The sequence below is a fragment of the Ranitomeya variabilis genome, chromosome 2 (assembly GCF_051348905.1).
Source record: "Ranitomeya variabilis isolate aRanVar5 chromosome 2, aRanVar5.hap1, whole genome shotgun sequence".
In the NCBI taxonomy this organism is placed as follows: Eukaryota; Metazoa; Chordata; class Amphibia; order Anura; family Dendrobatidae; genus Ranitomeya; species Ranitomeya variabilis.
In genome coordinates, this window is record NC_135233.1 from 256,706,040 (window position 1) to 256,731,297 (window position 25,258).

Below are 25,258 nucleotides of genomic sequence, written 5' to 3' on the forward strand. Positions count from 1 at the left end.
AAGAACGGTGCGGTATTGTACTTTACTCTTATTCACTTTGATGCGTCTAAGCTGCAATACCAGCCATAATCCCTAGAGGTGGCATTGTTTTAGGAAGAAAACAGAGCCTTCTTTTCCTAATCCTGGACAACCCCTTTAATTAAGGGCACTGTCTCCCTTATTTCCGATTAAGAGCTACACAGAGGACAGAGTCCTGCAGCACGGTCTGCAGATCAGTCCCTGGGGTGAGACTGTAGGATAGGTCCCTATTAAATATCACCCCTCCCCCACACTTCTGTAGCGGTGAATGGCGCGCGTCAGCATGCACCGCGCAAAACCAAGATCAAGTATAAGTAGGAAAAGTCTACCAGAATATCAGCATGGCATAAAGCGATGGTCCGATAGCCCCCCAACCCTGCAGCCAATAAACATGCATCAAACTGATGATATCACTGAAATGGGAGGAGTGGCCACTGCATACTGTGATGTCACACCCCGGGGATCCAGCTGAAGCCTCTACTATGTGGGACGGTGAGACTCATTATTAACCCTTTCAGCCCTGACTTTACAAGCTGTGGAGACTGGGGAACACCCGGGTTTGTGCCATGAAATGCAGAGAAGAGATCCAGGGTTTATAGCGCTTGCTATAAACCGTACCCAGAGGTGAGGGCTGTTAGCATGCTGATGGGGAACGCTGATTAATAGCGATTAATCTAAATTAATGGTGAAGATGAGAAAATGTGGTAAAACAATCAAGAAAATCAACAACAAAAAAATGTAAAAATAAATAAAGCATAATAAATCCAGTAACGGTGCACCGGTCCAGGAGCCAGCGCACAGTACCTTGTTTTTCTTGATGAAAGGCCACAGTTTGCCGCGGGATTTGCTGGAGATCTTGGGGTCGCTCTTGCCATCGGCCCGGCTGTTGGTGAGGCTGGTGTCGGAGACCGTGCGCTTTATGGACTGGGTGAAGTCCTCAAAGTCAACGTCTCCAGGAGGCTCAAAGCCGGACTTATAGGATTCAATGACCGTCTGAGAGTCCTGAGGGAAAACGGAAAGAAGCCGCAGCGTGAGGTGATCGATCCTACTGCTCTGTGCAGCATGAAAACCAAAGAGAAGACATCACGAGGGGAAGAAGAGCACCACGAGGAGGGGAGGAACCGCGCAGGAAATAATTCCCAGAGAACCTCCATTGTAACCTCCTTATGTCAGAGGAGGAACAACATGGGGTGATATGGTCTGTTAGGGTCTACAGTGCACACGTCACTGCCCCTGAGGTACAACGCCTTGTAGATACATCATCACTGCTCCAAGCCAGGCAGAAACCTGATCACTGTCTGATAATACACAAGGGCAGAGCAATCCTAGGACTGTGGGACATTACTGGCTGAGGACGCAGCGATCCCGGGACTGTGGGGCATTACTAGCCGAGGACACAGTGATCCTGGGACTGTGGGGCATTACTGGCCGTGGACACAGTGATCCTGGGACTGTGGGGCATTACTAGCCGAGGACACAGTGATCCCGGGACTGTGGGGCATTACTAGCTGAGGGCACAGGGATCCTGGGACTGTGGGGCATTACTGGCCAAGGGCACAGCGATCCTGGGACTGTGGGGCATTACTGGCCGAGGACACAGTGATCCTGGGACTGTGGGGCATTACTAGCCGACGACACAGTGATCCCGGGACTGTGAGGCATTACTGGCTGAGGGCACAGTGATCCTGGGACTGTGGGGCATTACTGGCCAAGGACACAGCGATCCTGGGACTATGGGGCATTACTGGCCAAGGGCACAGCGATCCTCGGACTGTGGGGCATTACTGGCTGAGGACACAGTGATCCTGGGACTGTGGGGCATTACTGGCCAAGGACACAGCGATCCTGGGACTGTGGGGCATTACTGGCCGAGGACACAGTGATCCTGGGACTGTGGGGCATTACTGGCCGAGGGCACAGCGATCCTGGGACTGTGGGGAATTACTGGCCAAGGACACAGCGATCCTGGGACTGTGGGGCATTATTGGCCGGGGCACAGTTATCCTGAGACCGTGGGGCATTATTGGCCGAGGACACAGTGATCCTGGGACTGTGGGGCATTACTAGCCGAGGACACAGTGATCCTGGGACTGTGGGGCATTACTGGCCGAGGGCACAGCGATCCTGGGACTGTGGGGAATTACTGGCCAAGGACACAGCGATCCTGGGACTGTGGGGCATTATTGGCCGGGGCACAGTTATCCTGAGACCGTGGGGCATTATTGGCCGGGTCATAGTTATTCCGGAGACTGTGGGGCATTATTGGCCGGGTCATAGTTATCCGGAGACTGTGGGGCATTATTGGCCGGGTCATAGTTATCCGGAGACTGTGGGGCATTATTGGCCGGGTCATAGTTATCTTAGGACTGTGGGGCATTACTGGCTGGGACACAGCGATTCTGGGACTGTGTGGCATTATTGGCTGGGGCACAGCGATCCAGGGACTGTGGGGCATTACAGCCAGGGACACGGCGATCCTGGGACTGTGGGGCATTACTGGCCGGGTCATAGTTATCCTGGGACTGTGGGGCATTACTGGCTAGGACACAGCGATCCTGGGACTGTGTGGCATTATTGACTGGGGCACAGCGATCCTGGGACTGTGAGACAATATCATTGGCTGGGGCACAGCGATCCTGGGACCGTGGGGCATTATTGGCTGAGGACACAGTGATCCTGGGACTGTAGGGAATTACTGGCCAAGGACACAGCGATCCTGGGACTGTGGGGCATTACTGGCTGAGGACACAGGGATCCTGGGACTGTGGGGCATTACTGGCAGAGGACACAGGGATCCTGGGGCTGTGGGGCATTACTGGCCGAGGACACAGGGATCCTGGGACTGTGGGGCATTACTGCCCGAGGACACAGGGATCCTAGGACTGTGGGGCATTACTGGCCGAGGACACAGTTATCCTGAGACTGTGGGGTATTATTGGCCGGGTCATAGTTATCCGGAGACTGTGGTGCATTATTGGCCGGGGCACAGTTATCCGGAGACTGTGGGGCATTATTGGCCAGGTCATAGTTATCCTAGGACTGTGGGGCATTACTGGCTGGGAAACAGCGATTCTGGGACTGTGGGGCATTACTGGCCGAGGACACAGCGATCCTGGGACTGTGTGGCATTATTGGCTGGGGCACAGCGATCCAGGGACTGTGGGGCATTACAGCCAGGGACACGGCGATCCTGGGACTGTGGGGCATTACTGGCCGGAACACAGTGATCCTGGGACTGTGGGGCATTATTGGCCGGGTCATAGTTATCCAAGGACTGTGGTGCATTACTGGCTGGGACACAGCGATCCTGGGACTGTGGGACATTACTGGCCGAGGACACAGCAATCCTGGGACTGTGTGGCATTATTGACAGGGGCACAGCGATCCTGGGACTGTGAGACAATATCATTGGCTGGGGCACAGCGATCCTGGGACCGTGGGGCATTATTGGCTGGGGCACAGCGATCCTGGGACTGTGGGGCATTATTGGCTGGGGCGCAGCGATTCTGAGACTGTGAGGCGCTATTATTGGCTGGGGCGCAGCGATCCTGAGACTGTGAGGCGCTATCATTGGCTGGAGCGCAGTGATCCAGAGACTGTGAGGCGCTATCATTGGCTGGAGCGCAGCGATCCAGAGACTGTGAGGTGCTATCATTGGCTGGAGCGCAGCGATCCAGGGTGCTATCATTGCCGCTCGCTCGTTAACGATCTGTAACCATTTCTGGAATGTGACATGAGAAACATGGAGAATAAATAGTGGGATGCCTGGTGGAGGGGACAATGCCAGGAGCAGTGCCAGGACCCCATCCCCCAGGGGAGGTGTTGCAGGACAGCTGGAGAGCAGTGGGGTGATGGCAGCCGCGTGTGCTTCTTGTTTCACACTGCGGTCAGATTAGGAGCTTCTACCCTCTCATTATACATGATGGAGAGAAGATGTCAACTGCAATGATCCCGAACCCTGTGGAGGTCGCTGCTGCTCCAGGTTTGCAGCATCCATTAACCAGGAGAAAAGGCACTGACTCTTCACTGCCTCCCTAAAGTGCAAAAAAGAACCTCATGGGACGTATATATGTGCTGTTGCATCCCCTCCCCCGATTCTATAAGAGGCATTACACATGTGCTCGACATGATGGGAGAAGTAGTGCTATTTCATACTATATTCCATCAGCATATGACATCTGGATCACTGGATGCTACAACTGCTGGGGCTTCGTGACAGTGACATCCACAGGGGAGGTTTGTATTCAGGGTCTGGATAATGGAGGACGAGGGCGACGTATTGTAGCCGCCACCGCAGCGATGTCATCTCAACACATCTGTCTCCAGTCCATGTGATGGAGGCTCCAACATCTGGAGATTGCTCTGCGGTCATGATAAGACGCTGCCGGAAAATTTGTCTTAAAGGAGAAATGACCCCCGAGAAGTTGGATTGTGTCATTACACTGGAATCTCTACTGACATGAGTGGGGGGCAGTGACCAGGAATGAAGGGGCAGCAGTCCCCAGCACGCCTGCTCTTACTAAACATGGCTTTATAGTAATGAGATCCACATGTGCACAGAGCAAAAAAGGGGTTCAGCTACTCGGCACATCTATGACTGAGAGACGGAGTGGTGGAAGAAATACCGTCCTTCAGCGGCACAGAGTATTTCAGGAGGGGAGCGTGCGCACCTTGTGGGAGGCTACAAGAGAGTTACTTAGTGGCAGAAGCACAGAGTATTTCAGGAGAAGAGTGTGCTGAGGAGCGTCTCAGTCATCATTTCACATGATGAAATGGTGGATTTGCATATACACATGAGAACGTATGTGCAATAGTGTCAGATGAGTGGAAAATGATCCTCACAGTAGAATAACAGCAGATAATGGGGGTGATAATCCGCTGACCTAATAACAGGAAAGCAGGGCGCGCTGGAACAGCAGAGAGCCATATCATGTTTTTTCCCTGATCGATAGGTGTCACATCCTCAGCGCTCTGCAGGATTTCCCAGGACTCAACAACAGATAAGACACGGCGACAAACACATCTCCACCAAGCGCTCAGGAAGGAAACCGGAGGTCTGGCACTGATACAGGTATATCCATGGCAGGGATGGAGGCTGCAGCCTGGTGGACGGCCCAGAGGAAAAATGGCCGAGGTCATACACCGCACATGACAACACGGCTGTAGAAGCACATAGGAGCACGGCCTCCATAGCTGCCTCTGCATTGCCATCCTGTGTATTATACTCCGGAGCTGCACTCACTATTGTGCTGGTGCAGTCACCGTGTACATACATTACTGATCCTGCACTGCTCCAGAGTTACATTCTGTATTATACCCCAGAGCTGCACTCACTATTCTGCTGGTGCAGTCACTGTGTACATACATTACTGATCCTGAGTTACATCCTGTATTATACTCCAGAGCTGCACTCACTATTCTGCTGGTGCAGTCACTGTGTACATACATTACTGATCCTGAGTTACATCCTGTATTATACTCCAGAGCAGCACTCACTATTCTGCTGGTGCAGTCACTGTGCACATACGTTACATTACTGATCCTGTATTGATCCAGAGTTACATCCTGTATTATACTCCAGAGCAGCACTCACTATTCTGCTGGTGCAGTCACTGTGCACATACATTACATTACTGATCCTGTACTGATCCTGAGTTACATCCTGTATTATACTCCAGAGCTGCGCTCACTATTCTGCTGGTGCAGTCACTGTGTACATATATTACATTACTGATCCTGTACTGATCCCGAGTTACCTCCTGTATTATACCCCAGAGTTGCACTCACTATTCTGCTGGTGCAGTCACTGTGTACATACATTACTGATCCTGAGTTACATGCTGTATTATACTCCAGAACTGCACTCACTATTCTGCTGGTGCAGTCACTGTGCACATACGTTACATTACTGATCCTGTACTGATCCAGAGTTACATCCTGTATTATACTCCAGAGCAGCACTCACTATTCTGCTGGTGCAGTCACTGTGCACATACGTTACATTACTGATCCTGTACTGATCCAGAGTTACATCCTGTATTATACTCCAGAGCTGCACTCACTATTCTGCTGGTGGAGTCACTGTGTACATACATTAATAATCATGTGTTACATCCTGTATTATACTCCAGAGCTGCACTCACTATTCTACTGGAGTCAGTAGTTACATACATTACATGTTCTGCATTATTCTCCAGAGCTGCGCTCGATGTTCTGACTAATACCTGTTTCCCATTGATAGAGTCTGCTGACTTTGTGATTCCGTCCAGACATTTCCCGATGATGGGGATCACCTGGCGGTCGATATCTGCATAGGTTTTCAGTGAATCCCCCATCCGCACTATCCTCTTCTCCTCCATGTCTTGCAGTTTCTAAGGGGAAACATGAGATTATGGGGAATGACAATTAGGAGGATGATCCTGTTTTGCTCATAGATGAGGGTTTGTTACAATGTGTCCGGTCTGGACAATCCACTCTGAGCTCCAGAATGATACATTGCAGTGTGTGGATGGGTTTACACCTGGGAGCAGAGCGGAGACAGCACAGCTGTACACAGTCTCCAACTGAGCTAGAGCTACAAGTCTCAGCATGCCATGCATCCCTGGGAGTAGACAGTACAGCTGTTATACACTGGGTATTTGGGCAGCTGAGACTTGTGGTTCCATGAGAAGTGAAGCACAGAGTCACCTGGAAGATGGTGGGGATGTGCGTGTGGTAGTGCTCCTGCTGCTCGTGGTTGAACTTCTGTAACACGGAGGAGTAATCTCCTTTGCTGTCGTCTGCCATCTGGTGACGTATTTGCGCCTGCTGCCGCGCCTGCGGGAGGTAAATAGCCGGATTAGTGAGAGGGAAGCAGATACAATCCACCATCATAAACATATAATCGCTGGGGGCATCCGATAAACCAGCACCCAACAATCCAGAAGCCAGGCAAACAAGATTCCCAGGCCGCACTGGTGGAGGAGACGTAGCAACACCTGACAACCTGCAACACAAGGGATTCTTGCACAGAAGTTCTCACCCAGGTTTCTAAGACTCCGGAGTCACACAGTGGCATCTCTGCCCTATCTGCTGGCGATTGGCGCTCTGAGTCAGGGGCAGTGAAAGCCAGAGCGGGCACGGACTACTAATCTCCAAAACAGCAGCGGAAAGTTACAGACAATCCAAAAAGACAGACTCCGTGAGCGGCCGCTCCCATGTGTGCGATGATGGGGGTCTTACACTCCAAGAGCAAACAATGGGGCCATACATACTAGGGGAGGATGATAGGGGTCACACATACTAGGGGAGGATGATGGGGGTCACACATACTAGGGGAGGATGATGGGGGTCACACATACTAGGGGAGGATGATGGGGGTCACACATACTAGGGGAGGATGATGGGGGTCACACATACCAGGGGAGGATGATGGGGGTCACACATACTAGGGGAGGATGATGGGGGTCACACATACTAGGGGAGGATGATGGGGGTCACACATACTAGGGGAGGATGATGGGGGTCACACATACTAGGGGAGGATGATGGGGGTCACACATACTAGGGGAGGATGATGGGGGTCACACATACCAGGGGAGGATGATGGGGGTCACACATACTAGGGGAGGATGATGGGGGTCACACATACTAGGGGAGGATGATGGGGGTCACACATACTAGGGGAGGATGATGGGGGTCACACATACTATGAAAGGATGATGGGGGTCATACATACTAGGGGAGGATGATGGGGGTCACACATACTAGGGGAGGATGATGGGGGTCATACATACTAGGGGAGGATGATGGGGTCATACATACTAGGGGAGGATGATGGGGTCACACATACTAGGGGAGGATGATGGGGGTCACACATACTAGGGGAGGATGATGGGGGTCATACATACTAGGGGAGGATGATGGGGGTCACACATACTAGGGGAGGATGATGGGGGCAATACATACTAGAGGAGGATGATGGGGGTCACACATACTAGGGGAGGATGATGGGGGTCATACATACTAGGGGAGGATGATGGGGGTCATACATACTAGGGGAGGATGATGGGGGTCACACATACTAGGGGAGGATGATGGGGGTCATACATACTAGGGGAGGATGATGGGGGTCACACATACTAGGGGAGGATGATGGGGGTCATACATACTAGGGGAGGATGATGGGGTCATACATACTAGGGGAGGATGATGGGGGTCATACATACTAGGGGAGGATGATGGGGATCATACGTACAAGGGGAGGATGATGGAGATCATACATATAAGGGGAGGACGATGGTCATAAACACTATGCTGCTCTCATCGGTGAAGCTTTGTTACTGTGTATCGGTGCCTGATAACATCCTCGGCCTCGTGTATTGCGAATTCTCACTGAGGAATGGAGATTTATGCCTTGCTACCGCTGCCACCACGGGGAGTCGCTATGGCAACTGCTTTGCCGATCCTCCGGGCTCAATGGCGTCTGGCACAAACCCTGGAGACATATGTACCGACCCAAATATTTACTGTCACATGGTAACTGCGGAGGATGTGAGGAGCTGGCACACAAATTACAGCATCGCTACCAGCGGAGCACGGCACCTGCGACATACAGGGAAAACAGCAGTCTCCCCGACAGACGGACGGTGCGGTCAGACAGAAGCGGGACAGCCGTGCAGACGCTTATCTCCATACACGCCATGTCATCCTGTTGCAGGTGTCAGCGGCCTTGTTGCTGGGTGAGGACGCCTGATGGACTTGAGCGTCCACCGCACCGCTCACCCAGCTTTCCGGGATGCCAGATTGGCTGAACACTATAAATCTAACTGTCTGCCTCCATAAATGTGAGTGAGGTTCCCCTGTTCCCCTGCGCCCCGGGCACCGCTGCTCTCCACATACCTGCCTCATTACCCTGGTGAGAGGATGAGCGGAGCCGTGGCTGAATGCTACCCATTATGTGCGGGGGGTAATGCTGGCATTGTATGGGCACAGAGCGGCTGCTCCACTGATCTGTGTGCAAGGAATTCACTGGCCCCAAATCCTGTGCCAGCGGCCCGCAGCTCTGAAAAGACTTTGCTGTGGTCGGGAGGAAGCAATATGGCAAGGAGAGTGGGAATCTGCACCTCATCTGCATACCAATGCCCAGCATGCCCGTGCCGCCTGCCAATTACCAGCGTCCAAGCCAACATCTGCACAGACACTCAAAAGACTGAGCAAGAGGATCAGCCGGCAGGACCCCTAAATCTGAGGTGGCCGAGGCTATGGGAATGACAACCCCCATTATGTGATTACAAAACGTGTACCCGCCACTGGAGACTGCTCCTCGGCCACACTGCAGGATTTAAGGGGACAGAAAACACAAAGTCATGGGCTGATATTAGTCACGTGTGATGTAAAGGTCTCTGCACTTGCAGACAAGTGAATGTGATGGCAGCAGGGAAAGCTATATGTGCAGCCTGCAGCACAGAGGATTTCAGGAGTGCAGTGAGCAGATATTGTCGGAGGTAGTGACCTGCTCACTCAGGTAACAAGGTTATAAGATATGATTTCATGAGAGATCAACAGGTGATAATGGAAAGAGCAGAGCCACACAGCAGCACAGAGGATTTCAGTAAAGGGACAGAAATGAGCTCTATCGGTGATTACAGGGACGCTGAGACCTAAAGCCTCGTCACCAGCAGTCACATGCTGCGTTTGTGGCCTCCTGAGATTACCGCAGAGTCATCCGCTCGCTAATTACCGGCATGGCTTTAATTAAGGAGACCCAGATTTAGCAGCGCTGCTCATGAGACGAGATTACAGGAGGACGATGCCTCCCGGATTAACACTTCCACTGCAGACATGATACATACAAGACGTTTACCCCTGTGTCTGGCATCAACACCACGGGCATTGCTTAAAGTGCAGCTCCAACTGGGGGCCGGCACGAGGGCTCTGCTTATATAACAATTCGCTGGCAGCTAATGTTCCCCTGCCAGATTGTGTGGTGCCCCATCTCCTGGCCTGCAGTCCACAGCACAGGTCGGCCTGACCCCCTGTATACCACTCACACTGTCAAAGTACATCGACATATGGGTATTTCAAAAGGGGATAAGCCCTTTAACCAGTCTGAGGGGCCCTTAAACCACAGGTGAAGGGGCCTGTTAAGGTGGCCTATATAGGAGGGGCCCTTTAACTGCGGCCCAGGCAGAGTTGCCCTTTGGTGACATCCGTGACTGTGCAGGCACAGCTCACATCGGGGCTGTCTGGCGGTGGAGGATGCGGTCAGTCGAAGGTGACCACACATCAGTGCGGCTTCTGGTCAATGTTCAGAAAACAATGGCTCCCTCTGGAGAGCTGCAGATGAAAGCCTCCACACCTCGTGGGGTCCTATAGAATCCCCCATTACATCTGGGAGTATGGATTATGGATGGGGGGATGATGAGAGTTATCTTCCTGCACAAGGTTCCCCTCTAGAAGTGTCCACAATTCCCTTCCTTCTCTCTGGATTTCTCGGTTACTGCCCATTTAATTAAATGTCTTAAGATCTCGGTTTGCTGACATTGAATAGCAGCTTCTTTCTTGCTTACATCCAGATGCCCCAATTGCCCGAATACTAAAACTTCTCGCAGATGATTGTCTGTTACAATTGTATCTCGTCTACCATCCCATGAGAACTCAGGGTACATTGTAACAAACCTGCAGCACTGACAACTAGCAGAACAAACACTCAGTATTGTAACTGGACTATAGCTTTCAATCTCTGGGTATTTTCATTCACTTACAGCAAACAAAGCTCTTGAAAATGGTAAAGTGTACAGTTAAGTGGCATCACCGATCAGCGATGAGATAATGGGCAGCACATGGAAGGTCGTCTCCGCTCGCCGGTGATCCGCACGGCATCTCTGCGGGTAATCACACAGCGCCGCCTGCTCTGATGGATAATTCATAGTCATAGATAGTTGATGAGGTGCACGGAGAGCCCTGTGATCCTACACTGGGCGCTCAGCGAGCAGCAGTAGTCACCACTCAGTCTGACATCAGGGGGCGCTGCCTCTCGCACAGTGCTTTATCACAGGGCCGGGCTCATCTCCTACCTGTAGAGTGTAAGCTCCTGGGGTTGGCACAAGGGATTGTTCCTGCTGTTCTGCATGTTTCCTGTGTGTCTGCGCTGCAGTATATGGAGGCGCTATAAGACGGCAGGTCATTGCCTCCCGTAGTACATACAGCTGCTATACTGTACATAGACATCACAGCGCCCCCTCCCTGCAGCAGCTGCGCCAAGTCACAGGAGCGGCTTCTCCGAGGAGCTAGTGGAGGACTCCGTTGTGACAGGAAGACGAACTGGAGCCACGGATGTGGTCACAACCCCCAACATACACTCCAGGAAGACGCTGCCATCTTTGACACAACTTCTACGCCTCTCACACAGGATGGTTTCCTCACGCAGCACGTGGATAAAGCCCATTCTGCTTGCTGTGAGCGAATGAAAACAAGTGTAGAACATTATCTCCCCCTTTCAAGAGGTGGCAGCGGCACTGAGACATTGTAGCAAGACGCTCAGCTCTGTGAGCAGGACTAGGTCAGGATTAGATTTCATTCATTTACAGCAAACAGACATCTCCACCTTGGTGAGAAAGGGCAGCACTATATGATAAAAAAGGAACTTGCATTTCATTCCCCACCATTTTCAATATGTCTGCTTTCTGTCAGGGACGGGAAACATTCATGTTTCTTAACAGTTGATGAACATTCTACTGCTCACAGCTGAGGGCTTGTCACAAGGTTTTTAGTCTGGACAACTCTCTGTGAGATGAAGCCATCAGAACCAAAATCCTGCCCTGACAGTTTGTTACAATGGATCAGTCTGGAGTCCACAAAGTGTTGTCTACACAGGATACAACTGCAACAAACCCTCAGCTGTGAAAAGATTGAGGACCGGCATCCAACTCAGATTGGAAACTAGAAGGTTTTCATTCACTGACAGCAAAGATTTTTAAAAATGTAAGGAATTAAAAATGCTAAGTATATAACACGGAGCAGAACTGCTGATGATCTCATGTGGAGGACTGGATGCCCATTGTCTAAATGAAGGGGGTCCCTGCTGCCAGAGTGAGGGGGTGACACTGACAGCACAGTCACGTGGGCAGCGCACAATCCGTGTGATTATCCGGCGGCGCAAGGAACAATGGAAGCTTACATGAGTCCTTCATCAGACCGGTCTGCTGAATTAAGGGGTTATGTAACGACGGGGTCACATGCTGCGCCCCCTGGCACGATCAGTCACAATTCATAGGCTGAGAGGCACCGCCTGCGCCATCATTATCATAACCCCCAGGAAACTCCTCACAGACACCAGATAACAATAACGGACAGCTGCTGTGTACAATCAAATATGTGTGATAATCAGCCACACACACTGCAACCGTGACAGCCGGTAACAATCAAATCTACCCTCCAGCACAGCGCCGTCAACCTGCTGGCACAGCGCCGCCACCCTCCTGCCGCCAAAGCGCCACCACTCTCTCCTGCCGACACAGCGCCGCCACCCTCCTGCCGCCAAAGCGCCGCTACTCTCCTGCCGACACAGCGCCGCCACCCTCCTGCCGACACAGCGCCGCCAACCCTGTGGACACAAACCAGTCAACCCTGCCCACGCAGCCCAGTCAACCCTGCCCACGCAGCCCAGTCAACCCTGCCCACGCAGCCCAGTCAACCCTGCCCACGCAGCCCAGTCAACCCTGCCCACGCAGCCCAGTCAAACCTGCCCACACAGCCCAGTCAACCCTGCCCACACAGCCCAGTCAACCCTGCCCACACAACATACAATGCACTGAACCAGACACCGGCGCCACACCATCTGCAAGTTCCGACAACACCATCTAGCATCTGTACGAACCAATCTCTCAGCACACATAAGGAGATTGTTATACAGAGGACCCAAGGGCTACCACGGGGCAAGCCAGTCACCCACCGGTTGCTCCGAACCCTGGTCACATGACCAATCCTAATACTCACTTTCTCCACATCTGCTTTCGTGACGTTGATGTCGGCATCCATCCTCTCGAAGTACTGCTGGGCCCGGTCCGCCTCCTTACAGTCCCGCTCAAATCTTCTTTTACTCTGAGCAAAAACGACAAACACACAAATGAAATGAAAACATTAAAACCATTCCATGCAGGATCCTCATGGTGTGAACGCTTCTTTCTTCCGCCCTTGGTACCCCATCAGGCCTCCTCTGGGGCGGGGCTTAGAAAGTACGTAGGCAGGGGCAGAGCTTATCACAATCGCTCCCCACAGACCTGCATAATAGAGAAAGAGGCTTGTCTGTCTTTTCATGTAGGCAGCCCACGCCATGTCAGACGGTGAGTCTGGGAGAACTACTACTCCAAGCAAGCCTTCACATATCCCTAGTAGTTGCCACTGGAGGGAGAGGAGCGCTCATTATCTGAGACACATAAGACATAAACCCCGATACGGGGGAGGGGATTACTAATCACTGCAGGAAATTGTTTGTTACAGGAAGTGCAGTCATAATGGCAGCATGGGGTCAGATGAGGACTGTTACCAGGGATCCTGGTCACTATATTCCTGCTGACAGGGGAGGGTTCGTTGCAGTGTGTCTCGAGGTCTCTTCCATGCACGTGACACAGTTCTGTAGCTGCAGTAAACCACAGATTTCTGCCCGCATTCACCAAACATGAGAAGCAAAATCACAGGACACAATGACCATTGTAGTCCACCCCCCCCCCCCCGTGCTGACTGCACACATGCCAGGGTGCCCCGCTGGGCCAGGGTCTCAGACCTGCATGCAATACACAGACAAAACACTACAACTCCCATAATGCAACACAGCAGAGCAGCGAGAGGGGAGGCCGCAGATCAGACCGTTGCAGTCACTAATTCTGCAGGTCATCGGCTGACAGGACTGAGCTCAGTGACCGAGGAGACAAATATGTGCCCCATCCTGAAATGTGAGATTCGGGACCGAGCTGCAGCGTGTCATTGCTCTGCCAGATACTCACACCCGATCATTTGTTACACTGTATATATAAGCCTTGTGCTCACAGAGGACTATATACACTGGACGCCGCTGCACACAGCACAGGGTTTGTTACAATGGCATCTAGTCTGCACTAACACATTGTAAACAGCAGAAATAGAGAAACGCCTGCAGATGAAGTGTTCAGATCATTACATCAGACCTTCCTCATCCTCTGCCCTCTTCTCTATATGTGGTATGGTCATGTGACCTGCGTGCTGACCCCCGACCTGCATTTCCCCAACTCACCGACTCCAGCTGCTTCCAGCAGGTCTCCATGTGCTGCTGCGCCTTCCGACCTTCATGGAAATTCTGCAAAGGAAAGAGACAGCATTACATGGAAAAACAGAAAACAAAGCAGGAAAAGCAAGATCAGACACCAGCAGAGAAGGCCGGAGGCTTCAAAGTGGCCACAAATAATTCTCACATCCTGCATACTCCAGAGCTGCACTCACTATTCTGCTGGGGCAGTCACTGTGTACATACATTACATTACTGATCCTGTACTGATCCCGAGTTACATCCTGTACTATACCCCAGAGCTGCACTCACTATTCTGCTGGTGCAGTCACTGTGTACATACATTACATTACTGATCCTGTACTGATCCTGAGTTACATCCTGTACTATATCCCAGAGCTGCACTCACTATTCTGCTGGTGTAGTCACTGTACATACATTACATTACTGATCCTGAGTTACATCCTGTATTATACTCCAGAGCTGCACTCACTATTCTGCTGGTGGAGTCACTGTGTACATACATTACATTACTGATCCAGTACTGATCCTGAGTTACATCCTGTATTATACCCCTGAGCTGCACTCACTATTTTGCTGGTGCAGTCACTGTACATACATTACATTACTGATCCTGAATTACATCCTGTATTATACCCCAGAGCTGCACTCACTATTCTGCTGGCGCAATCACTGTACATACATTACATTACTGATCCTGTACTGATCCTGAATTACATCCTGTATTATACCTCAGAGCTGCACTCACTATTCTGCTGGTGCAGTCACTGTGTACATACATTACTTATCCTGTACTGATCCTGAGTAACATCCTGTATTATACCTCAGAGCTGCACTCACTATTCTGCTGGTGCAGTCACTGTGTACATACATTACATTACTGATCCTGAATTACATCCTGTATTATACCCCAGAGCTGCACTCACTATTTTGCTGGTGCAGTCACTGTACATACATTACATTACTGATCCTGTACTGATCCTGAATTACATCCTGTATTATACCCCAGAGCTGCACTCACTATTCTGCTGGTGCAGTCACTGTGTACATACATTACATTACTGATCCTGAATTACATCCTGTATTATACCCCAGAGCTGCACTCATTATTTTGCTGGTGCAGTCACTGTACAGTGTACATACATTACATTACTGATCCTGTACTGATCCTGAATTACATCCTGTATTATACCCCAGAGCTGCACTCACTATTCTTCTGCTTCAGAGCTGAAATCCCACAATATTTGGTGACTACAGTTGAATATTACATCCCCCCCAACATACAGTCACACAGCATCCAGAGAGTGATAATGAGACATGAGACTACAATCTATTACTCCCTGGTATCAGCCATTACTGGGGAGAGGAGACTGTAGGACAGGTGACTACAATCTGTTACTCCCTGATATCAGCCATTACTCGGGAGATACGACTACAATCTATTACTCCCTGTTATCAGCCAATACCGGGGAGAGGCGACAGTAGGACAGGTGACTACAATCTGTTACTCCCTCTGGATGATTTGGATGACTGAGGCTCTTGGCAGGAGGAGAACGGGCTCCATAAAAGGCAGCGCTGCTCGGAGCTGGCAGTGGGACAGGCGATTGGACTGGGACACTGGATGGGGATGAGTTTCCCCATTCTTCATATACACGCAGACGCTCTGTGGTCGTGTGGTGGGTCTGACACCAGGGGGCTTTTATTGCTACATCAGTTTCTTAATGTCCTTCAATTCTTAGGCATTTTTGAATAAGTCTGATTGCTGTCAGTGAATGGGAAAAATGTTATTTACATTCTACTGTTAACCCTAGTCTGACCTAACTACTGAGGGTCTGTTACGCTGCTTCTAGTCTAGTTAATCCTCTGTGCAGATGCTTTGCTACAATGTATCATTAGTGCACAGTCTGGGCAGCTCAGAAGCAGATATACTTATAATTAGTGAAATATATTCGTAGGACTTATTAGGAGAAACGAGGACATGTCAGGGGCTGCAGGAATCGATCAGCATTGATTGTGCAGCCTGCAGTGAACAGACGCCAGATGCTCATGTGGTGACCGCAGTCATTGCCGACCTATAATTTACTCACTTGTCCCCAACCACAATGACACCGGAAGACGCAGAGGAAAGCCTTCAATTACCTGTCCACACGCGGCAGAAAGCGTAGCACTACATAACAAACTGTACAGCACCGCCCTTCTGCACCTCTCATACAGCACTGCACTTCTCGTACAGCACTGCACTTCAGCACCTCATACAGCACTGCATTTCAGCACCTCTCATACAGCACTGCACTTCAGCGCCTCTCGTACAGCACTGCACTTCTCGTACAGCACTGCACTTCAGCACCTCATAGAAAACCCCACACAAAGATGATTAGAAGGCAATATATAATATAATCAAATTTAATTTTATTAAAGTATTACAAAATTTTAAAAACCATATTGACAGCTTTGGGGAATAGGACAATATCAATATAGGGGCCCCTTGAAAAAGGAGTCCAAAACGCGCGTCGGGGCAGACGTGCGGGTCCAGGTGACAGCGGGGAGCCCACATCCCAGTCTCTACCTCGGAATAGGTAATTATACCGGTCCTCTGACCGCCTATTACTTGTATGGTAACATCTTACATAGCTAGTGCCTTATTTATGGTAGCGGTGTAGACTTTTTACTGAGTGGGGCGAGATAGGGTGTACATATATATGGATGCATATCTGTCATAGATGAACTATACGAGGTTACTATGGATTAAATTATTATTGAATTATTAATGGCGTGAATGCTTCCTATTGTAACATCCGATATGGGATGTACCCTGTTTTTCACCTGTTGCTGCACGTCAACATTGGTAATGGGAGAGGGATATTGTCCTATTCCCCAAAGCTGTCAATATGGTTTTTAAAATTTTGTAATACTTTAATAAAATTAAATTTGATTATATTATATATTGCCTTCTAATCATCTTTGTGTGGGGTTTTCTATGTAGTAGTTGATGATAGGCTATTTATGTCCTGTCGTTTGCATGGTTACTAATTTTTGATATATATGTATTTTACCATGCTTCGTTGTCATCTGTGTATATTGACTTCAGCACCTCATACAGCACTGCACTTCTTGTACAGCACCGAACTTAAGCGCCTCTCGTACAGCACTGCATTTCAGCGCCTCGTACAGCACTGCACTTCTCGTACAGCACTGCACCTCAGCGCCCTTCGTACAGCACTGCACTTCAGCGCCCTTCGTACAGCACTGCACTTCAGCGCCCTTCGTACAGCACTGCACTTCAGCGCCCTTCGTACAGCACTGCACTTCAGCGCCCTTCGTACAGCACTGCACTTCAGCGCCCTCCGTACAGCACTGCACTTCAGCGCCCTTCGTACAGCACTGCACTTCAGCGCCCTTCGTACAGCACTGCACTTCAGCGCCCTTCGTACAGCACTGCACTTCAGCGCCCTTCGTACAGCACTGCACTTCAGCGCCCTTCGTACAGCACTGCACTTCAGCGCCCCTTGTACAGCACAGTACCTCTTGTACAGCACTGCACTTCAGCACCCCTTGTACAGCACAGTACCTCTTGTACAGCACTGCACTTCAGCATCCCCTGTACAGTACAGAACTGCACTTCAGCACCCCCTGTACAGCACAGCACCTCATGTATAGCACTGCACTTCAGCACCTCCTGTACAGCACCGCACTGAACTTCAGTACCCCCTGTATAGCACTGCACTTCAGCACCCCCTGTACAGCACAGCACCTCATGTATAGCACTGCACTTCAGCACCTCCTGTACAGCACCGCACTGAACTTCAGTACCCCCTGTATAGCACTGCACTTCAGCACCCCCTGTACAGCACAGCACCTCTCGTACTGCACTTCAACACCCCCTATACAATACACCACCTTTCAATACAGCACCGCACTTCAGCACCTCTCGTACAGCACCGCACTTCGGCACCTCTCGTACAGCACCGCACTTCGGCACCTCTCGTACAGCACTGCACTTCAGCACCCCTGTACAGCACCGCATTGCAATTCAGCACCCCCATACAGCACAGCACCTCTCATACAGCACTGCACTTCAGCACCTCTCATACAGCATTGCACCTCTTGTACAACAGTGCATTTCAGCACCTCTCGTACAGCAGTGCACTTCAGCACCCCACAGCACGTCTCATACAGCACCGCACTTCAGCACCTCTTGTACAGCACCGCATTTCAGCAACCCTCGTACACCACTGCACTACATCACACCCGTACAACACCGTACCCCGCACGGCACCACCTCACTCCCCGTACGCACCGCATCACAACATCCTCTTGTACAGCACCGCATCACAACATCCTCTTGAACAGCACCGCATCACAACATCCTCTTGAACAGCACCGCACCTCCTGTACTGAACTGCATAGCACTACAGCATCTCTAGTACAGCACACCCTGTAGAGCACTGCAGTACAGCACCTCTTGTACAGCATCGCACTGCACTACAGCAACTACCGTACACCATTGCACTGCACTACAGCAACCCCCGTACAGTATCGCACTGCACTACGGCAACCCCCGTGCAGCATCGTACTGCACTACAGCAACCCCCGTACAGCATCGTACTGCACTACAGCTTCCCCCTGTACAGCACCACACTGAACTACAGCTTCCCCCTGTACAGCATGGCACTGCACTACAGCAGCCTCCTGTACACCATTGCACTGAACTACAACACTCCCTGTACAGCATCACACTGCACCCGCATACAGCATCGCACTGCACTACAGCACCCCCGTACAGCATCGCACTGCACCACAGTAACCCCCGAACAGCATTGCACTGCACTACAGCAGCCCCTGCACACCATTGCAATGCACTACAGCACCCCCTGTACAGCATCACACTGAACTAAAGTACTCCCCTACAGCATCGCACTGCACTACAGCACCCCTCGTACAGAATCACACTGCACTAGAGCACCCCCATGCAGCACTGCCCTACAGCACCCCCAGTCCAGCACCGCATCTCCATATAGCATGAGCTCTGAGCAGACATTGAACTAGTAGGGCAGGAGTGAGGAACCTGCAGAACTGTGACGGCAGCTCTGGGAGGGACTAGAGTGTGTGAATTGATCTAACAGATGATTGACTGCAGATCTGGATGTGAAGCCTCAAGAATATCTGCGGTGTGTGCAGCGGCTGGATGAGACATTAAATATTTTCCATCTCCTGGTAATGTGACAGCAGGAACAAGAGTGTTCTTACCAAAATTATAGTGGCGCCTCATCCAGTGTCATTCACATACTAGATCAGAACTGATCCGGTTTGTCCACACCTGATATAATGATGAGGTGTCAGGAAGGAGGCGACATGGCTGGATTATAGTGCGCAGACAGGGGGACACTGGTGTGAAGAGAAGTCTGTTGGGTACAGATCAAACAATAGGAGAGCAAAACGTGTCAGCTGCTGATCACACACAGCCTGAGGGGTTCACCGGTGACAGACGGCCACCATGGGGAGGGTATACAACACCTGCATACAGTACAGGATGGTACCAGCCTGAAATGGCTGATAGCCGGGAATAATAGATTGTAGTCACCTATCCTACATTCGCCTCTCCCCAGTAATGGCTGATAACAGGGAGTAATAGATTGTACTAACCTGTCCTACAGTCTCCTCTCCCCAGTAATGGCTGATAATAGGGAGTAATAGATTGTACTCACCTGTCCTACAGTCTCCTCTCCGCAGTAATGGCTGGTAACAGGGAGTAATAGATTGTACTCTCCTGTCCTATGGTCACATCTCCCCAGTAATGGCTGATAACGGAGTAAAAGATTGTGGTCATTTATACAAAAATCAGTCCTTTTAAATGGACTGTCGGCACAGAACGACTGCTCATACAAAGTACAGGCGCTCGGCGCTCCATGGTGCGGCCATTGATTTATATTCCCCTTCCCACCTTCTTGTTTTCCATCCATCTCCACCTTTCTCTTGCTCTATGAAGCCAGAGCTGTCAATCAAGGAAGAGGAGGTGAAGAAAGAGGGAAAACAAGCAGGTGTGCATGACTGGCCGCACCATTATGCACTGAGCAGAGGGATTTAGAACAGTCATTCTGTGCTGACAGAGTCCCTTTAAGGCCTGAATGTCTGATAACAGGGGACAATAGCTTCCACATAAATGCACAACATATGAAGTACTATGGCATGACTGCCTGTTTAAGAGATAACCCCCATCATTGCTGGAGCTTGGGGCAGTGAACACTTCAGGGAACCTGTCGCTGCTCTTCTTGGCTGTGACTCAGGGTCTATAATTACTCAGCACAGCGCCTCCTTCTCTTCTATTTCGGATTCAGGGTCCGACCGTCTCGTGTTACAGAGGAAAACTTAAGACCCCTGGACCCTGAATACATCATCACTTCCAGGGGACACTCCACAGATAACAACCAGAACCAATGGCGGCCGCGCATCTAATCACCGAGGCCCAGAAATAGCAGACACATGAAAACTCGCTCTACTAGCAGGGAGGGATAGCTGGGCTCATCCAGTGCCTCCTGTTGCATAAAACAGTCAGCACTGATGTCAGTCATTAGTAGAGCAAGAGATAAATCCTGAAATCTCAGAGCAGAGTTCTCCTTTAATTAGACAAACCCGCCATCGGCATCTTTCAACTCTCATCATCCATTTCCTGCAGCCGCTCACTACAAAACCAAAGTGTGACCGCTGTCACTTCCTGCAGAGCTTCCTATGGCCGGGGTGAGGGGAGGGTGGTCTGTTCACCAGGCTGCCGACACAGTACCGCGGCATTTAAAATGGAACGCCACTGTGGATGGAACTTTATTAGTAGTCTAGCAGAAAAATGCATAAGTAACAATTCCCTAATATAATATTATGAGCGCCACCATCCTAATCCTGACCATCCCCATTTTCACAGACACACCTCATCAGCACCATAGCCTCCACCCTCACTGGTGCCATCACCCACATACCCACCAAAACCATAGCCTCCACCCTCATTGGTGCCATCACCCACATCGCCACCGACCACCATCCTCACCAAAACCATAGCCTCCACCCTCACTGGTGCCATCACCCACATCGCCACCGACCACCATCCTCACCAAAACCATAGCCTCCACCCACACCCTCACTAAAACCATAGCCTCCACCCTCACTGGTGCCATCACCCACATCGCCACCGACCACCATCCTCACCAAAACCATAGCCTCCACCCACATCTCCACCGACCTCCATCCTCATCAAAACCATAGCCTCCACCCTCACTGGTGCCATCACCCACATCCCCACCGACCTCCATCCTCACCAAAACCATAGCTTCCACCCTCACTGGTGCCATAACTCACATCCCCACCGACCTCCATCCTCACCAAAACCATAGCCTCCACCCTCACTGGTGCCATCACCCACCGACCTCCATCCTCACCAAAACAATAGCCTCCACCCTCACTGGTGCCATCACCCACATCTCCACCGACCTCCATCCTCACCAAAACCATAGCCTCCACCCTCACTGGTGCCATCACCCACATCCCCACCGACCTCTATCCTCACCAAAACCATAGCCTGCACCCTCACTGGTGCCATCACCCACATCTCCACCGACCTCCATCCTCACTAAACCATAGCCTCCACCCTCACTGGTACCATCACCCACATCTCCACCGACCACCATCCTCACAAAAACCATAGCCTACACCCTCACTGGTGCCATCACCCACATCCCCACAGACCTTCATCCTCACCTACACCACAACCTCCACCCTCACTGGTGCCATCACCCACATGCCCACCGACCTTCATCCTCACCTACACCATAGCCTCCACCCTCACTGGTGCCATCACCCACATCCCCACCAACCTTTGTCCTCACCAAAACCTTAGCCTGCACCCTCACTGGTGCCATCACCCACCGGACCTTCATCCTCACCTACACCATAGCCTCCACCCTCACTGGTGCCATCACCCACATCCCCACCAACATTCATCCTCACCAAAACCATAGCCTCTACCCTCACTGGTGCCATAACTCACATCCCCACCGACCTCCATGCCTGAACAGGTATAGGAGCCTCTCCACTTCCTTTCGTCTGTAGGACCCGTGGAAGCGCAGCAGCGCGAAACGGCCGTCGTCTGTCACTATTCACATTCTCCCCTGCTAAAGATTTTTCCATTGCAATAAAGGACTATTTTTAGGACGGTGAGTGCTCTCAGTTTTCTTCTTTCATTGGAATTTTCCTGCATACTTTTCTCAGATTGAGCTCCCGATCCTTTTGGGGTGTTTATGGCACATGGCTGTGGTGAGTGTGAGGTGCAGTGAACCCTTGTTGCAGTGGTGCGGATTCTTTGCTTTTTTTTATTGTGCATAGCCTCCACCCTCCCTGGTGCCATCACCCACATCCCCACCGACCTTCATCCTCACCAAAGCCATAGCCTCCACCCTCACTGGTGCCATCACCCACATCCCCACCAACCTTCATCCTCACCAGCGCCCTTGCCCCTACCCTCACCAAAACCATAGCCTCCACCCTCCCTGGTACCATCACCCCCCCCCCCATCTGCACACACGCCCCGATCCCCAACACCATAGCCTTCACCATCACTTTTGCCATCACCCCCATCCCCACCACTGCCCTTGCCCCATCTCCACCAGTGCCCTCGCTCCCATCCCCACCGGCGCCCTCGATTCCATCCCCGCCCTCGCCCCCCCATCCCCACCGGCGCCATCGCCCCCATCCCCACCGGCGCCATCGCCCCCATCCTCACAGACCGGCGCCCTCACCCCCATCCCCACCAGAGCCATTACATTATTACAGAATAGGCTGATGGTAAATATTAGCTCAGCGATTGCTCATATTTGCAGAGCACTGACAGGACAAGCGGCCGATGTGACATCACACTGAGAGCGGAACAATCACTGAATCCCTGTGGGAAGATCGAACCATCACTCCCAGCATTCTTAGGCACAGAGTTTTAGGTCCACCTAGCACAATGGATTTGCACATTATTCGGCAACTAACTGGGGAAAACTCTGCAAAGAACAGAGGTGAAAAAGCGAACAATGATCAAGTGTATTTAAAGGGCCAGTGCACCGTAAAAAAGGTCTCTGCTGGTCGCATTTCTCCACTCTTGAAGAAAACATGGTGAAGGCGGAGTAAGATTTTGTTACATCATCATTTACAAGATGTCGACTTGCTGTCAGTGAATAGATTATACATTGTGGCTATAAAAAATTTCCTGATCCAGTTGTCATTATTCACAGCTGAGCGTTTGTGACAATTGTATCAGCTGTAGGCAATCATCTGCATCAATCTCTCCTGCTGACAGCTTGTGACAATATATCGGTGTAGGTGTAATGTACCAGACTGGAGCTCACAGGATTGTCTGGGTTGGATGGAATTCGAGCAAACCCTCAGCTGTGTGAGCAGAATGCTGCTTTAGCAGGAAACCAAAATTTACAGAAAGCAAAAATGATGAATATGGTGAAGAACTAATAAAACCTAACTTCAAAACAAGACCCGCTATGTGCAAGGGTAAGGTTCATTCATGAGGGAAAAAAGCTCAGGATGAGCAGCACCTGATGCAGGACACAGAAGAAGCGCGAGGTGCAAGGAAACGCGAGAATAGCAAAAGTCAAACAGGAAGCCATAAAACGATGCAGGAAACGCAGCCGGTATTCTAAGAAAAGCCGAGGGCGGAAGGTGGAGGCTCACCCTGCAGAACCGTGTACGGAGGATAACACGGAGGAGGCCCCTCACCCTGCAGAACTGTTCACGGAGGATAACACAGAGGATAACACGGAGGAGGCCCCTCACCCTGCAGAACCGTGTACGGAGGATAACACGGAGGAGGCCCCTCACCCTGCAGAACCGTGCACGGAGAATAACACAGAGGAGGCCCCTCACCCTGCAGGACAGTGCACGGAGAATAACACGGAGGAGGCCCCTCACCCTGCAGAACCGTGCACGGAGGATAACACAGAGGAGGCCCCTCACCCTGCAGGACAGTGCACGGAGAATAACACGGAGGAGGCCCCTCACCCTGCAGAACCGTGCACGGAGGATAACACAGAGGAGGCCCCTCACCCTGCAGGACAGTGCACGGAGAATAACACGGAGGAGGCCCCTCACCCTGCAGAACTGTGCACGGAGGATAACACCGAGGAGGCCCCTCACCCTGCAGGACAGTGCACGGAGAATAACACGGAGGAGGCCCCTCACCCTGCAGGACAGTGCACGGAGAATAACACGGAGGAGGCCCCTCACCCTGCAAAAGCGAGCACGGAGGAGGCCCCTCACCCTGCAGAACCGTGCACGGAGAATAACACGGAGGAGGCCCCTCACCCTGTAAAAGCGTGCACGGAGGAGGCCCCTCACCCTGCAGAACCGTGCACGGAGAATAACACGGAGGAGGCCCCTCACCCTGCAGAACCGTGCACGGAGAAGTTCACATTGCGTTAGTGGGTGATCGCTAACGGACAGCGTTGCACGGCGAAAATGTCGCAATTAACGCCGTGCAACGGGTCCGTTAGCGCACCCATTGACAGCAATGTTGTTTCAGCCTGAAGCGCATCGCTAGCGCGTGCCTTTTTCGGCTCGCGCTAGCGATGTGCCGTTCTTTTGTGGCGCGCCTCGGACGCTGCTTGCAGCGTCCGCGGCGCGCCCGAGGTCCGTTCCCCGCTCTCACAGATCGGGGATCTGCGAGAGCGGGGACGTTAGCGCGACCCCTAAACACGGCCCCTACAAATACATTGCATTAGCGCAATCCGCTAGCGCTAAACGGATTGCCCTAACGTAATGTGAACCTAGCCTAACACGGAGGAGGCCCCTCACCCTGCAGAACCGTGTACGGAGGATAACACGGAGAAGGCCCCTCACCCTGCAGAACCGTGTACGGAGGATAACACGGAGAAGGCCCCTCACCCTGCAGAACCGTGCACGGAGAATAACACAGAGGAGGCCCCTCACCCTGCAGAACCG

The 25,258-nt window shown here is 51.5% G+C and overlaps 1 protein-coding gene across 18 annotated transcripts in view; it reads right to left on the reverse strand.

Moving 5' to 3' along the window:
• FNBP1 (formin binding protein 1) overlaps positions 1 to 25,258 on the reverse strand; it is a 93,110-nt gene that overhangs the window by 37,938 nt on the left and 29,914 nt on the right. For all 18 annotated transcript variants that reach the window (XM_077284741.1, XM_077284743.1, XM_077284748.1 and 15 more), the window contains exons 5-9: positions 14,270 to 14,332; positions 12,997 to 13,101; positions 6,706 to 6,834; positions 6,243 to 6,389; positions 823 to 1,020 (exon numbers count right to left, since the gene is read on the reverse strand). In XM_077284741.1, the coding sequence (XP_077140856.1) occupies positions 823 to 1,020; positions 6,243 to 6,389; positions 6,706 to 6,834; positions 12,997 to 13,101; positions 14,270 to 14,332 (642 nt within the window). The remainder of the gene's footprint in view (positions 1 to 822; positions 1,021 to 6,242; positions 6,390 to 6,705; positions 6,835 to 12,996; positions 13,102 to 14,269; positions 14,333 to 25,258) is intronic.